This window comes from Tupaia chinensis, unplaced genomic scaffold (assembly GCF_000334495.1).
Source record: "Tupaia chinensis unplaced genomic scaffold, TupChi_1.0 Scaffold000335_1, whole genome shotgun sequence".
NCBI classification, from domain to species: Eukaryota; Metazoa; Chordata; class Mammalia; order Scandentia; family Tupaiidae; genus Tupaia; species Tupaia belangeri.
In genome coordinates, this window is record NW_006159829.1 from 2,474,693 (window position 1) to 2,489,227 (window position 14,535).

Sequence of the window (14,535 nt, forward strand, 5' to 3'; positions counted from 1 at the left end):
CTACAGCTTAATGTATTAGGCACTTAGAGTGAATCAAAACCTTGACATTAGTTTTTGCTTTGTTTAAGTTCAATAGGGTAGCTAAAGAAAAGTCTTAATTAGAGCTGGCAGGTGGTGTAGTGGTCAAGGTGTTGGACTCCACGTGACTGATTGCAGTCTGAGTCCTGGACCTGACAGCTTGCTTTCTTGCCTTCCCTCTCTATCTCTGGTCCAATTTAAATAAATAAAATTAATTCTTACCAAAAAAAATGTACAATATGACTTTTTTTCCTCCTACCTAAAAGCATGTGTACTCACTAGGAGAGAGACAGAGAGGGGGAAAGTTAGAAAACACCCTCCATGGGGGATGGTCATGCTCAGTCCCATCTCTTCCACTCATCCTTCCTTTCAGGATTTGGGACATGCACACACATATGCCCAGTTTGTTTTTCAAGCTCAGGTCTGGGACTCACACCACACAGTTGGCTTTTTGGGATCCAGCCACGGAACTACGGTGCTGCTGGCTGGCCCAGAGGGTTTTGTTTTGTTTGCGTTTCTTTTAGATTTTTACCATAGGGCACCTACGTTCGCTAGAGAGAGGGAGAAAGAAAGTGAGAAACCACCCCTCAAGGGAATGGCCCACCATAATCCCTTCTCTTCCATTCTCCTCCTGGGATTTTGGGCACACACACACACACTCTGGTGTGATTTTTGAGCTGCTAGGTCTAGGACTCAAACCATGGTCAGCTATGTGGGAATCCAGTGCCTCAGTTACCTTGCCACCTGCTGGCTGCAGAGGACCTGTTTTTAAACATTTGCTTCATATGTTATTGCTAATCTATATGAAAACCTGCAGAGAGGTACCATTCTGGCTATTCTAGAAGCGAGATTGAAAGTAAGTAGTTTTTGTTGTTTCCATCATTAACTTCATAGTAAGTTAAGTATGTCAATGGATGAAATTGGAGGAATCAAATAGTAGGGTACACAGAGCCTACATATTTACCTCTGTATTCTCAGCCAGTGTGCTGGGAATTGAGGACCATCAGACACACAGGAAAATAAAGTTACGGCAGCCTAGCAAGTGCACTCAGAGGTCTTTGCACAGAATTCTAAGATGCCTGAGAGGAGAAGGGAACCTACAAGGCCACTGGGATGCAAGGGGCACCCTGGGCCTTGTCCTGGTTTTGTCCATCTCCCTCTCCATAAGCGACCATTGGTGGTCTCCAGACCCGCATCCCATTGATCACACTCATCTGCTTCAACACCTTCCTTTCGAAGCTTCTAAAAGTGGCCTCTTTACTTGTCTACACCCTGGATGGACAGTGAGCCAGTTGCCAGCTGGAGTCACTTGAGGGTGTTGACCCGACACTGGTGCACCAGAGCTGAGTGTAGAGGGTGGGCTGGCTGGCTGGGAGCAGCTTCTCCTGGTTTCTGCACAGTGAGATTATTAATGTTCCCCATCGTGCCAGGGACCAGTGCTAATTTACAGCCTCCTCAGTTGTGGAAAGTTCAACAATGACTCAGGATTAAAAACATGCAGGAATCATAAAAGTAATGAAGAAGGTAGTAGATGTGAAGTGGAGACAGATGCTAGAAATACTGAATAAGGAGAGCAAACTTGAGAAGAGTGGGCTAGAGCAGCAGGCTGCTATTGCTGCCATTGGTCAGGTAAGTGGTGCGCTCCGGGCCATGGTGAGGCTTTGACCAAGGCACACATGAACAGTGTGGTTCGGGGAGACTGATGTTCTGGCAGCAGAACAAGGAGGCAGATGGTGTGAAGTGCTTATTCCTGTGTGTGCTCTGGGCTTTCCCGTGAGCACAGGTCAGAGTGAGGCTGTGTCAGCTAGCTGCACTGCAACAGAAAGTGATGACCTGCTAGCAAAGAGCTGCGGCTCTAATAATTAATTACAGAAGTTACAGTTTTATGGTAACTATTTCTAGTTCTCAGAAATGCTGTATTTGAAGTTCCAGTATTTCCTAATATAAAATCTATATACTAGGAAAATTTTGTGTTCTGTGCTTCTGTAGTAAATGCTGATACATCTATTGAATAGAAGAGATTTTCTTTTATAAAAAGACCAAGTTAACTTTGACATCTAAAGACTGTAAGGTTCCTTTTTTCTCTTGTGTTTTGTCTTTCTGAAAGTTTTTTCTTGAAGGATTATTTTATTTAATTTTATTCATCATCATCACTATAAATTTGACCAGAGAGAGAGGGAGAACGTGAGAAGGCAAGTCACCAGGTCTGGAACTCATACCACAGTTGGCCATGTGGGAGTCCAGTGCCCCTGCTGGCCCCCTGAAATTCTAAGCTGACTATACTTGCATTTTTAAGCATCATCAAAAATTTGAGCTCAAACTTTATGTGAGTAAATTTGCAAGCTACTGGTTTTCTTGAGCTATTTCATAAAGTGCTAACCATATACATTAAGATTACGTTTTTGGGGGGACCAGCAGTTGGCGTAATGGCTATGTCGCTGGACTCCCACGTAGTCGACCGCGGTTTGTGTCCCGGACCCGGTGGCTTAAAACTCACGCCGGGCGCGTGTGCGTGCGTGCCCAAGATCCCGAGAGGAGAATGGAGGAGAAGGGATTGCAGTGTGGCCATCCCCCCGGGGGGTGATTTCTCACTTTCTGTCTCGCTGTCGCTCTCTGTCTGGTGAGCGCACGTGCCCTATAGCAAAAAAAAAAAACAACTCTCAAAAAAAAGTTAAAAAAAAGATTACCTTGGGAACCAGCAGTTAGCGTAATGGCTATGTCGCTGGACTCCCACGTAGTCGACCGCGGTTTGTGTCCCGGACCCGGTGGCTTAAAACTCACGCCGGGCGCGTGTGCGTGCGTGCCCAAGATCCCGAGAGGAGAATGGAGGAGAAGGGATTGTGGCGTGTGGGGGGTGATTTCTCGCTTTCTGTCTCTATGTCTCTCTCTGTCTGTCTGGCGAGCGCACGCGCCCTATAGTGAAAAAACACCCTCTCAAAAAAAAAAAAAAAAGATTACCTTTTTTTGGCCTATAAATAATAACTTAATAACTTTATGTGTGTGTATGTATGTATAATTGCTGATCTTTAGTTGTCTTTGACTTGCAGTGCAATTAATTTCTTTTACATGAATGACCAGTCATAAGTTTTTCAAATTGTATTTTAGAGACCAAAGTTCAATTGAAAACATTTGGATTTTTTTCCTCATAACTTTGAGGGAGTGCTTTACATTTCTAACATTTAAATCTAATTTATATGACCCATGTATGCTACCATGATATTGCACTATTTTAAGTAGCTTTCTCAGGTATAGCTTTTTCAGAACAGCTCACCATTTCTTCAGTTGTTTATTTTAATTTCTGGTCTTTAAAGCATTAAAGTAGACTGGCTGTTTTAAGTGCCTCAGGTAGTGGGATCTGATACTTTAAAAAAATTTTTTTTAATAATTACTTTATTTTATTTATTTATTTTTAATTTGACAAGAGGGAGAAAGAAGGAGGTAAGGAGGGAGGGAGGGAAGAGGGAGAGAAGGAGAAGAGAGAGGGAAAGTGAGAAAGCAAGCTCCCAGGTCTGGGACTTGGACTGTGGTCAGCCCTGTAGGAGTCTAGCACCTTAACCACCATACCACCTGCTGCCCCCATTTTGATACTTTTTAAAACTGGCCCTTCTAGGGACCAGCAGGTGGCATGGTGGTTAAGGGGCTGGACACCCACATGGTTGACCATGTTTCAAGTTCTGGACCTGGCAGCTTGCTTCCTCACTTTCCCTCTCTCTAAATCAAATTTAAGGAAATAAATAAAGTAACCAATTAAAAAAAATGTCCTTCCAAAATTTTGTCTCCCTTGAAATGGCAGTGACCTCCCAGTCCGTGGCCAGGTTTGGTCATGGGGAAGCGCCGCGCTCATAGCTGTGTTCTGTCTGTTGCAGGTTGGCTAACAGTGAAAAGCAGGGTGTGCGAACACACGCCGTCTCTGTGTCAGGTAAGGGGGTCGTGGTCAGAGACCTAGCAGAGCAGGCTCCAAGGGGCAGGAAAATCGTCAGTGTTGCTTCATTTTTTTGTATTATTGTCTCATTCTAGAGCAGCTTCTAAAAATAAGATATTCTGGCTACCCAGAATTTGTATAATTTTTACATCAGAAAATAATCCCAAGTATTGCTTATAGATCTCATTTTTTAGGTAAAACATATGTGTGAAATACCAGATTATTCACAGGTTATATTGACTTGTAAGTTATGTTTCTGTTTTAATGTTACAGTAATCATATCTAGAGTGAAAAGTTTTACTTTTGAAGTTGCTGTTACAATTTGCCTTTGCAAATCAGAATTGAACATAATATAACATATTTTTAATAGGCTTTCTGAAATTCAGGAAATGTGACACATTTAAAAGTGGTTTTTGTCTTTCACAATGAACATAAAATGGTGTTTGATAGTACTTTTAAAATATATAGTTAAGATGGTGGCATGAGCATTATCTTAACTGTTCACTGGTGTGGTGAGTGTGGTGTATTCTTGGTACGTTTTCAAAATTTACATGCTTTTTTCTCCATTTAAAAATGTAGAAAAAAGAGGAAAAGGGGAAAGAGGAAGCATCTTCCATGGGCCTATCTATGTTTGATGTCTTAAAATATATACACTGTGTATTTGGACACACTTAGATACAGATCTACACACACACACACGCTCCACAGTCAGATGGAGAAGCATACATCCATCCTATACTTACAACACAGTACCTTCCTGGTAACTAATATCTGACTTTGAAAAAGACTCATTTTGTTTCATTTTATTTTGCATCAATTTTTCCCCAAATTTAGGCCTAGTTGATGACTGGATTTTTTATTATTTATTTTGGTAGTGTTCCAAAGTAAAAACATAATTGCTTCTTTTTTGTCTATTGTGTACATTCTGCATTCTGCAGCCCTTTCTTGAGAAAGGCTTACAGTGTTTGTGTGTGTGGCAGAGATACACAGGAGCAATGAATGTGTGTGACACCGTCACAGTGGTAGGCTGCGAGGTCCCGGACCCCTTCCTGGCAGAATGAAGAGAGGTTCTGAGCACAAGAGCTTATCTTCCTGAGCAGTTGGGGCTTGCCTGCGTGTTCTCCAGTAAACAGTTCATCATCCTTGCAGGCGTCCTCTACATGTTACAGAGTAGCCCCAGGTTTCCGGAGGTACGCTGCAGTGCCCAGCAGCTCAGTGCTGCACCGTGTAGTCTGGTGGGTCCAGAGGTCCAGCAGACTCCCGGACCCTAGCGGAGTGTGTCATCTAGCCTGAGAGCGAGGCCACTGCATGCCACTGCAGCAGAAGTCCAGAGGAGGGGCTGCTCTTAAGTGCCAAAGGGTGTCCTGCAGAATGTCCTGGAGAATCAGTGATGTTGAGCTTGGCTGTGTAATACATAGGCGTTGGTGGGGCCCACCTTCCTGTCAGTCTGCAAAGCATCCTTCAGGACGAGCCTGGGCATGGTGACTTCCGTCACTGCAGTGCTCACCCCACCCTCCATGGGTGCTCCGGGCTGGAGAGAGGGCTACGATATCCCACTGGCCTCAGGAGCACTGTGCCTGCCATCTGTCTTTGGATTAAAAAGTACTGACATAGATTGGGTCCCAACAGAGCCTTCAGATCTTGTTCCTTCTGTTTTGTTTGTTTTAAGGTTTTGATCATAGGGCGTGTGTGTGCACGCTGGTGAGAAAGTGACAGACACAGAGACAGGGAAAATGAGAAATCACCCCGAAGGGGGCGTGGCTACCACAGTCTTTTCTTCTCCGTTCTCCTGGGATTTGGGACACGCATATTTGCATGTCCAGTGTGGGTTTCCAGCCACAGGTTCCAGGACTCAAACCACAGTTAGCCATGCGGGAGTCCAGTGCCTAACCATCTCCCCATTTGCTGGCTTTTTGTTCCTTCTGTCTCACAAGTCTCTCTTACTCAGTGTCCTCCACTCTGCAGGGTTTCTTCCTCAGTTCCTTTCAGCTGCTGCTCATTTTTAAGCCTCTGGATTTGACCTGTCCCAGCAATCCCTCCTGTGTCTCACTGTTTACATCCTATTTCAGAAGCCCACTTAAGAAGACGAAAATCTGCCAAACTGATGAACACTCTAATAGACAGCGTGTTCTGGTCTAGTCTGTGTTCTCTGTTCTACACGGGAAATTCAGACCTGTGAGGGTTCAGGTCTTCTTACTGTACAGATAAGACTAAGTCCAGAGAGCTGAAGTAATTGGCCCAAGATTGCACAGATGATAAAAGATGAGGTCACCAGTCAAAGTCAGGAATCTGGCTTGAACCCTATCTTGGTTACACATGATTCCGCCTTCATCATTTCTTCTCAGTTGTCCCGCAGCCGTGAGTCCACACTCAGTCCTTGCTCTGTGACAGTTCTCTGTGTTCATGTAAACAGGCAGTTCTCTGGTCAGAAACCTCCCGTAGTGATTCAGGCCCCTTAGCTCAACCTTCTGACCCCGCCATGCCTCCTACCACAAAAAGCTGGTGGTTGCGACGTCACCCCTGCATTCTTACCCCTGCAGTTGCATGTGAGCTGCTGCATCAGCCATGTTCTTCCCCTCATTGCATGTCACAGTCTTCCCGTTCTTCAGAGGTCATCCAACTTCAGCATGCTGCCACCTTGGGGTCTGCATGTCCAGGTGAAGAGTGATCATGTCCAGTGGTGTGGCACTCGCTGCATCACATCCTGTTGACCCTTATTCTTTCTGCTCACTGCTTGCTCTCCTGGGGGGAATCCGACTCGCAAGTGTGGTGAATTTGTGTTCCACAGAGACTGAAACACGGCCTCTGCCTGTTCTAGCCAGCTGGGAGGGGAGCCTAGGAGTATCTTTATTAAGCTGATGCCAAGAACACTGGTATGGTTACTACATCCCCAGGTCACTCCTCACACACCGGCTGCGCGGCAGCATGTAGTGCTGAAGCGCCAGGGCCAGGGCCTTGCCCACCTGCCTCCTCACTGCTAGCCTTGCCAGAGGCTGCCACCCGCCTGCGCCAGCGTCAACTCTTTGCTCTCCTGTCTTACTCCATCTCGTTAGCCCTGGCAAGCCCTGAAAGACGGATGCCTTTCAGTTTTCACTCCCCAGTCTACATCATCCATTCCGCAGTTGTTTCTGAAGTGCCTACTGTGTGCCGTGTCCCAGAGGCCAGGTACAGCAGTCAGCGGGGTACATCTCTCCCTTTGTGGAGCTCACATTCTTACAGCAGGTCAGACCTCAGGCAGTGGGCTACAAGAAATCATTTTTAAGATGATTCCAGCAGGATCAGCAGTTGGCGTAATGGCTAGGCCGCTGTACTCCCATGTAGTCGACCAGGTTCGAGTCCCGGACCCCGTGGTTTAAACTCACGCCGGATGTGTGTACGTGCATGCCCAAGATCCCGAGAGGGGAATGGAGGAGAAGGGATTACAGCGTGGCCATCCCCCCTGGGGGGTGATTTCTCACTTTCTGTCTCTCTGTCTGTCTCTGTCTTTCTGGCAAGTGCACGCAAAAACATCTCAAAAAAATAAATAAGTAAAAAAGATGATTCCAGCAACAATTGATGTTGGATATATAGAGAGTTGTCTTTGAAGTGTGGGAAATTTTCTCTGTAAAAATAAATGTAAAATTTTGGCATGGTGGTTAAGTCACTGGACTACCACATGGCTGGCTGTGGTTCGATTCTTGGACCAGATGACTTACTTTCTCACTTTTCTCTCTCTCATATGCATGTTTTGTTTTGTTTTCCTTATTTTTTTTAAAGCCTGCCTTGACAGACCAGTGTTGTAGCCTGTCGTAAGGGATCTATGCAATTGCTCAGAGAAGGAGGTCTGTCTCTGTAGGGTCTAGAAGGCTGCTTGAACGATGTTTTTTGGGTGAAAGTTGCCCAGGAGTAGAGGTCCTTCCAAATGGATGAGTAAAGCTGAATTTAGACAGTTTCGAAAGCAGAAGGGTAGGAGAGTCTACAGTACTTACTGCATCTTTGCTCTTCCGTGCCTCGGCACACTGAGTCTGGGATTCGTTTGTCGCTATGCCACTGCTTGGTATGTGCCAGTAGTTCCTCAGGTATGCGTGAGACTCAGGGCCTGGCACTCCCCATGCTCAGCATGGTCTTTGTGGAGTCAGCACTGCAAAGGAAGAGATTCAGATTCAGAGGCTACGGAGCTTGGCTGGGTCCCATGCCTGGCAGCTAGCGGAGAGCCTGGCGGAAGCCGTGGACGCCGTGGCTGGTCCTGTTGCAGCAGACCACGCTGATGGCCTCTCAGGGCCTGATGGTGACATGGACGGGTTGGGTGTGACTCCATTGTCGTTTTTCTCCCTTCGTCAGGAAGTCCTGACTCTTCTGTTGACATTCAGAAGTCTGTCTGTATCCAGGTTTGGGAGTTTCTTTTGTCTGTTTTTATGGTTAATTTTCATTTTGTGATAATGTCATAGTTCTCATTGTAGCTTATATCTACTTCTGAAAGCTTGATTTAAATGCTGGCCTTTAGTAACTCAAAGACAAAAATATAAACCTTGCCTAATTTTAGAGTGTTGTTACCTAGTACATGTAAAGTTTAGTTGTATAAGGTACATGCCTTATGACATAGTCTTTTTATTTATTTAAATTTTTAAAAGGTTTTTGCTGTAGGGCACGTGCGCTTCCCAGACAGAGACAGAGACAGAGAGACAGAAAGCAAGAAATCACCCCCCAGGGAGGATGGCCACGCCACAATCCTATCTCCTCCATTCTCCTCTCGGGATCTCAGGCACGCACACACAAATTAGGGAAAAAAAAAAAAAAAGAGTTCTGTTTTTAAAAAACTCTTTCCAGCAAGCACAGATCTGCAGCCTCCCTCCTATGGACTTTGTTTCCTGCATAGAGGGTGTGCCTGTCTTCTCCCCAATAGCCTCTGTTTCCCTAAGGAGAGCTAAATGCTTCCGAGAGTATTTTAAGCGAAAATACATTTTTGTCTTTATAAAAGTGTGTGCCTCACTGTTGGTAGTGTTTCAGTTACTTGGCTCAATCCTCTGACTAAAATACTTATTAACACAATAAGTAATAAACCTTAAAACCTATTTTAAACTAAATTACTAAGATGCAAGAAACCCAGGTATCATTTTACTAAATGTAAAACATGCCGTCATCAGAAGGCCCAGCTAACTATTTGTTCTGCAAAGAACAATTTTAAAGGAATACCTAAAATCATAAAATAAAAATTTCAGGGAACCAGCAGTTAGCGTAATGGCTATGTCGCTGGACTCCCACATAGTTGACCGTGGTTCGCGTCCCGGACCCGGTGGCTTAAAACTCACGCCGGCGCGTGTGCGTGCGTGCCCAAGATCCCGAGAGGAGAACGGAAGAGAAGGGATTGCGCTGTGGCCATCCCCCCAGGGGTGATTTCTTGCTTTCTGTCTCTATGTCTCTCTCTGCCTGTCTGGTGAGTACACGCGCCCTATAGCGAAAATCTCCAAAAAAAAATTTTTTTTTTCAGGGACCAGCAGTTAGCATAATGGCTATGTCGCTGAACTCCCATGTAGTTGACTGCGGTTCGTGTCCCGGACCCGATGGCTTAAAATTCACACCAGGCACGTGTGCGTGCGTGCCCAAGATCCTGAGAGGAGAATGGAGGAGAAGGGATTGTGGCATGGCCATCCCCCCTGGGGGGGATTTCTTGCTTGCTGTCTCTGTCTGTCTGTCTGGCGAGCGCACATGCCCTATAGCAAAAACCTCTTTAAAAAAAAAAAAATTCAGAATTTGGCCTCCAAGCTTTCCCCCTGGTTTATAGTATGTGGTGGCTGTTGTGCCTTCCGTATGTGTCAGCTAGGTCTGCTGTTTCTGTGTGTGTGTGTGTGTGTGTGTGTGTTTATCTTTTTTAGTTTTATGTTGGCATTCACTGGAGAGAGACAGAGAGAAACAGTGAGAAGTAAAGTGAGAAATCACACACACCCCATGGGGTGGTGGGGGTGGCCACTCCATAATCCCTCCCCCTCCATTATCCTCCTGGGATTTGGGGCATACACACACATGTGCCTCAGCATGATTTTCAAGCTATCTAGTCCAGGACTCAGACCACACTTGGACATGTAGGAGTTCAGCACCTTAACCGGCATGCCACCTGCTGGCCCCCTCCCGTTTGTTTTTATTGCAGCTTATCTTTTGGAGAAATGGTGTCACTGGTTAGGTGGTTCCCACATTCTAAAGTTGGCTCAGTTCATCTGTATGATAGTGCTTTGTTTAACCCTTTCGTCTCTGGCTCCTTTATCTCTTATATGTTGGTCATTAGGGTTGAGAGATGTTCAGTCCCATTCAGGGGCAACAATGTCTTCCCCGTAAGAATCCTCCATAAGTGATATACTTGGCATCTGGTTGTCTCTCTTAATGACTTCTGGACTGACAGTGGGTTTGGGCCCATTGTCTCTGGTCCACCCATCACAAGGTCCCATGAGCGTCTCACCTGATGGCCTTGGGACCTCTGATGACAGCCGTGCTGACGTCGCATCAGAGGCCGAGACGGCGGCATGCAGACTGCCAGTTCTTCAGCTGGGATTTTTCTAAAGGTGCTAACTTTCCCTCAGCTCTTCTTTCATCCCAGCGAAAGATTTCTTACAGACAGGTAGGGAGAGCGCTCGTCGTTCTCCACCAGTTTGTAGGGTACTGTCTTACCTCCACAGTGAAAGGTTGCTCTTTTCTTCTCTACTCTTCCTGTATTTTCTTGTCAGAGGGCAGTATGAGAGAGAGAGAGAGACCCCCCCCCAAGGGGTCATAGTCACACCACAGTCCCTTTTTCTCCACCCCTCGTTCCCCTCAGGATTTGGGACACACAGACACACCTACCTGCCATGTTCTTCAAGCTTCTAGGGCCAAGATTTTAACCATAGTCAATATGTGGGATGCACCTCTCTCAACTGTTGAGCTCTACTGGAATGGGCTGGGATTAAAAAAAAAAATCATTATGGGGTCAGTAGGTAGTGTGATGGTGAAGGTGCTGGACTTCTACCTGGCTGTCCGCAGTTCAAGTCCTGGACCTGGCGTCTTTCTCACTTTCTCTCTCCCTTCCTCCCTCTCTTGCTGTCTCTCTGGTGAGTGTACATGCTCTATAGTAAATTTTTGGGGGGGGGAGGGCAGAGGTTTTTGTAATAGAACACATGCGCTCGCCAGAAAGAGAGAGACAGAAAGCGAGAAATCGCCCACCAGCAGTGATGGCCATGCTGCAATCCATTCTCCATTCTCGAGATCTCAGGCACACATGCATATGTGCCCAGTGTGAGTTTAAATCACTGGGTCCGGGACTCGAACTGCAGTTGACTACATGGGAGTCCAGCAACATAGCTATTATGTTAACCATTGGTCCCCTCTATAGTAAATTTTTAAAATAATAATAGTAAATAAAATTAAACTAATTATTTTTTAATGATTATTAATTTATGTGTTCTTTAAAAAATATTTATTTTAATTTGATCAGAGAGGGACAGAATGAGAGGGAGAGAGAAGAAAGTAAGAAAACAATTCCCTAGGTTCAGGACTGGAACCATAATCGGCCATGTGGGAGTCCAGAGCCCTTCATCACCACACCACCTGCCCGCCCTGAATTCATACATTTTTAACATTGTTGGAACGGGGCATTTCCCTGACCCTACTTCCCACCCTATGGCCCATCTATTGGAAGACAGTTTTACAGAGCACAGAGCTCGGGTCATGCTCAGTCTCCACTGCTCTTCCCTGCACCTTCCTCCAGGCACGCCGGCTCTCAGCGCGAGGCCCTGGTGCCCCGACTGCTGGTGCCGGTGCTCCTTCCCTGTGAGAGCCCGTATGGCGCTGCCAGTGGGGTGAGGTCTGTAGCCTTGCCCCACTCTCCCCGCTGAACTGTCCTCTAGACACTGCAGCGCTGGGCCCCACAGGGCAGTGTGCACTGCTCTCTCTGCTCCCCTCTGCAGACCAGGACTCTCTCCACCTCGAGGCCAGTTGCTGTGGTGTGTCTGTAACCCCAGGGACTCGATGGGTGAGGCAGAAGGATTGTGAGCCCAGGGCTAGCCCGAGCAACATAGTGAGGGCCCGTCTGGAAGCAATGGGCGTGGTGGCACTCATCTGTCAACCCAGCTGGAAGGCAAGGCTGGAGACTCGTGAGACCCTAAAAGAAAAGACAGAGTGCCAGTCTTGAGTCTCAGCCGTGGGAATGAGTCTCTCCTGTGTCCCTCCACATTGCGAGCATCCCGTGCCTATTTCCCTGCATGGAGGACATCGGTGCTCAGTGTGGTTGTCTCCCCCACGCCTGGCATCTCCACCCTCTGTCTTCCCAGAGACTTTCCCCCATGGTTCACACACACACACCCACTCCCAGGCTGCCTACACTGAGGCTGTGGCTGTTCTCCCATTGCAGTTTCACTTTAAAGCAAACTCTCGGGCCACCACCTCCTGTTCTTCTAGCTTTTTTAGTTTCTTGACCTAACCAGAACCCCCATCCTTCAGTCATGTCACCATTCTGCCATCCATTCCTCATGTCTCCTCGCCCCGATCAGTGGCTTTGTCTCTCCTGGCATGTACCTCATGCCTTCTGCCTGGCTCTTGTTTTCATTCACTCACAGAACTAGCCTGACTAAAGCCAGCACTGTCTGTCCCACATCTGCTGTAGCATAGCTGAACTTTTTTTTGCAAAACTACAACCATGTTGCTTTGGTTTTTCTTTTTCTAAAAATTTATTTATTTTGACATCTATTTATTTATCTTTTTATTTGTTGTGATTCTTGGGCTGCCAGATCCAAGACTTGAACCATGGTCAGCCATGTGGAAGTCCAGCACCTCAACCACCATGCCACCTGCCGGTTCCTGCTTTGGTTTTTCTTTTTTTAGAGAGATTTTTGCTATAGGGTGAGTACACTTGCCAGAGAGACAAAAAGCAAGAAATCATCTCCCACGGGGGGATGCCATCATCCCTTCTCCAGTCTCCTCTTTGGATTTTGGGCACACGTGCACATGCGCCCAGCATGAGATTTAAGGACTTGAACTGTGGTCGACTACATGGGAGTCCAGCAGCGTAACCATTATGCTGTATGCTGGTCTCTGCTTTGGTTTTTCAATTCCTGATCACACTCCTCAATGGGACTTTCCTGTCTTCTCACTCTCCCCTGCTCCACTCCACTTCAGGTTTTCCCTCAAGCTTCCAGTACCTTCTCCACCTTCACTCTGAGCTGGTGACTGACTTCCTGTTGATCTCACTGAGAAAGCTCACAGAAGAGAGAAGCCATGAGTCCACCTTGACCCGCCTCGGGTCTGGGCCTGTAGCTCTGCCCAGTCCTTGTCCCCACCCAGTTTACTTCCACCAGCCCAGCCCCTGTCCCCTCTCCCCTGCTCTCAGCTCATCGGGGATCCCCCTAGAGTAGAGCTTTGCCATCAGCACATCACAGCCTGTGGTCCCCCCACACACACACACACACACACCTGTCCTCATGCCCTGACAGGAGCTCTTCAGGAGGCAGCTCCCAGTCCCAGGTTCCTGGGGTGTCTGGAAAGCATCTGAGACTGCGTATCAGGGACAAGCTCTTAGTCCCCATGCTGAGCCTGCCTCACTCTTCATGAATGCCACCCTCCAGCTCTTCAGACCATCCTTCAATTTTTTTTTTCTTTTCATTCTTTTCTTGTTTATTTTTACCATTTTTGCTATAGGGCACATGTGCTTACCAGAGACAGAGAGAGAAACCACCTCACAGAGGTGTTGGTCACACCACAGTCCCTTCTCCTAATTTTGGGTACATGTGTACATTCACCTGGTGTAATATTTTTAAGCTGCTGGATCTGGGACTCAAACCGTGCAGACTAAGTGGAATCCAGCACCTTAACCTTTACACTACCCGTTAGTCTCCTTGGGAGTTAATTTTGAAGCTACCTTCTGCTTTCTCTTCCCCTGTTTAATCCATTAGCAAATTCTAATTGGTTTCGTCTTCCAAAAATGTTCACAGCCCAACTTTCCTTGCAGCTGCCCTGTTCACATTCATGTCGACATGTAGCCTCAATGGTTGTACTTCTGCTCCCCCGTTAGAAGCTCCCGCCAAACCTTTAGAGTGTGACGGTTTCTGTCACTCTCCTCATTCCGTTGCTCTCATCAGAGCCCTTTCGGTAAACTCTCGGGCCCTCTGTTACCTCATTGAGTGCACCTGCCCCCAGCTGTCCCCCTGGTGCCGTTCGCGGGTGCCCACTCGGACCTCTGCAGAGCAGTGGCCTGCGTGTCAATGTGGCTGTGCCATGCGGGCCTCCATAAAGATGCTCATGGCCCACATCCTCTCCTCCCAGAAGTCTTTGCGGATGGTTTTTCCATGATTCCTGTTTTTATGGCTGCTGCCTCATGCCGAAACGCTCCTGTGCCCCTTCCGTGTTTCCTGTGGTTCTTACATGTTGGTGTACTGTGAGAAGCCCTCACTTACTGCCATCTGTCTCCTGTACTAGAGCAGGAGTCGGGGCCTGGCCTGCTCACTGCTGTGCCCAGCACCTTGTGGTGTGTCCAGCTCACGTCCAGGGTCTGATGCCTAGAACTTAAACGTCATCTGGAATAAAGTTAAAGAAGGGGGCTAAAGACCTTCCGTTTCATGTTTTTATGATACAGGATAATATTTTCAGTATTACTCAAG

General features: G+C 46.9%; 1 protein-coding gene across 11 annotated transcripts in view; it reads left to right on the forward strand.

Moving 5' to 3' along the window:
- PTK2 (protein tyrosine kinase 2) overlaps positions 1-14,535 on the forward strand; it is a 291,358-nt gene that overhangs the window by 170,113 nt on the left and 106,710 nt on the right. For all 11 annotated transcript variants that reach the window (XM_014589190.2, XM_006152112.3, XM_006152113.3 and 8 more), the window contains one exon: positions 3,885-3,937. In XM_014589190.2, the coding sequence (XP_014444676.1) occupies positions 3,885-3,937 (53 nt within the window). The remainder of the gene's footprint in view (positions 1-3,884; positions 3,938-14,535) is intronic.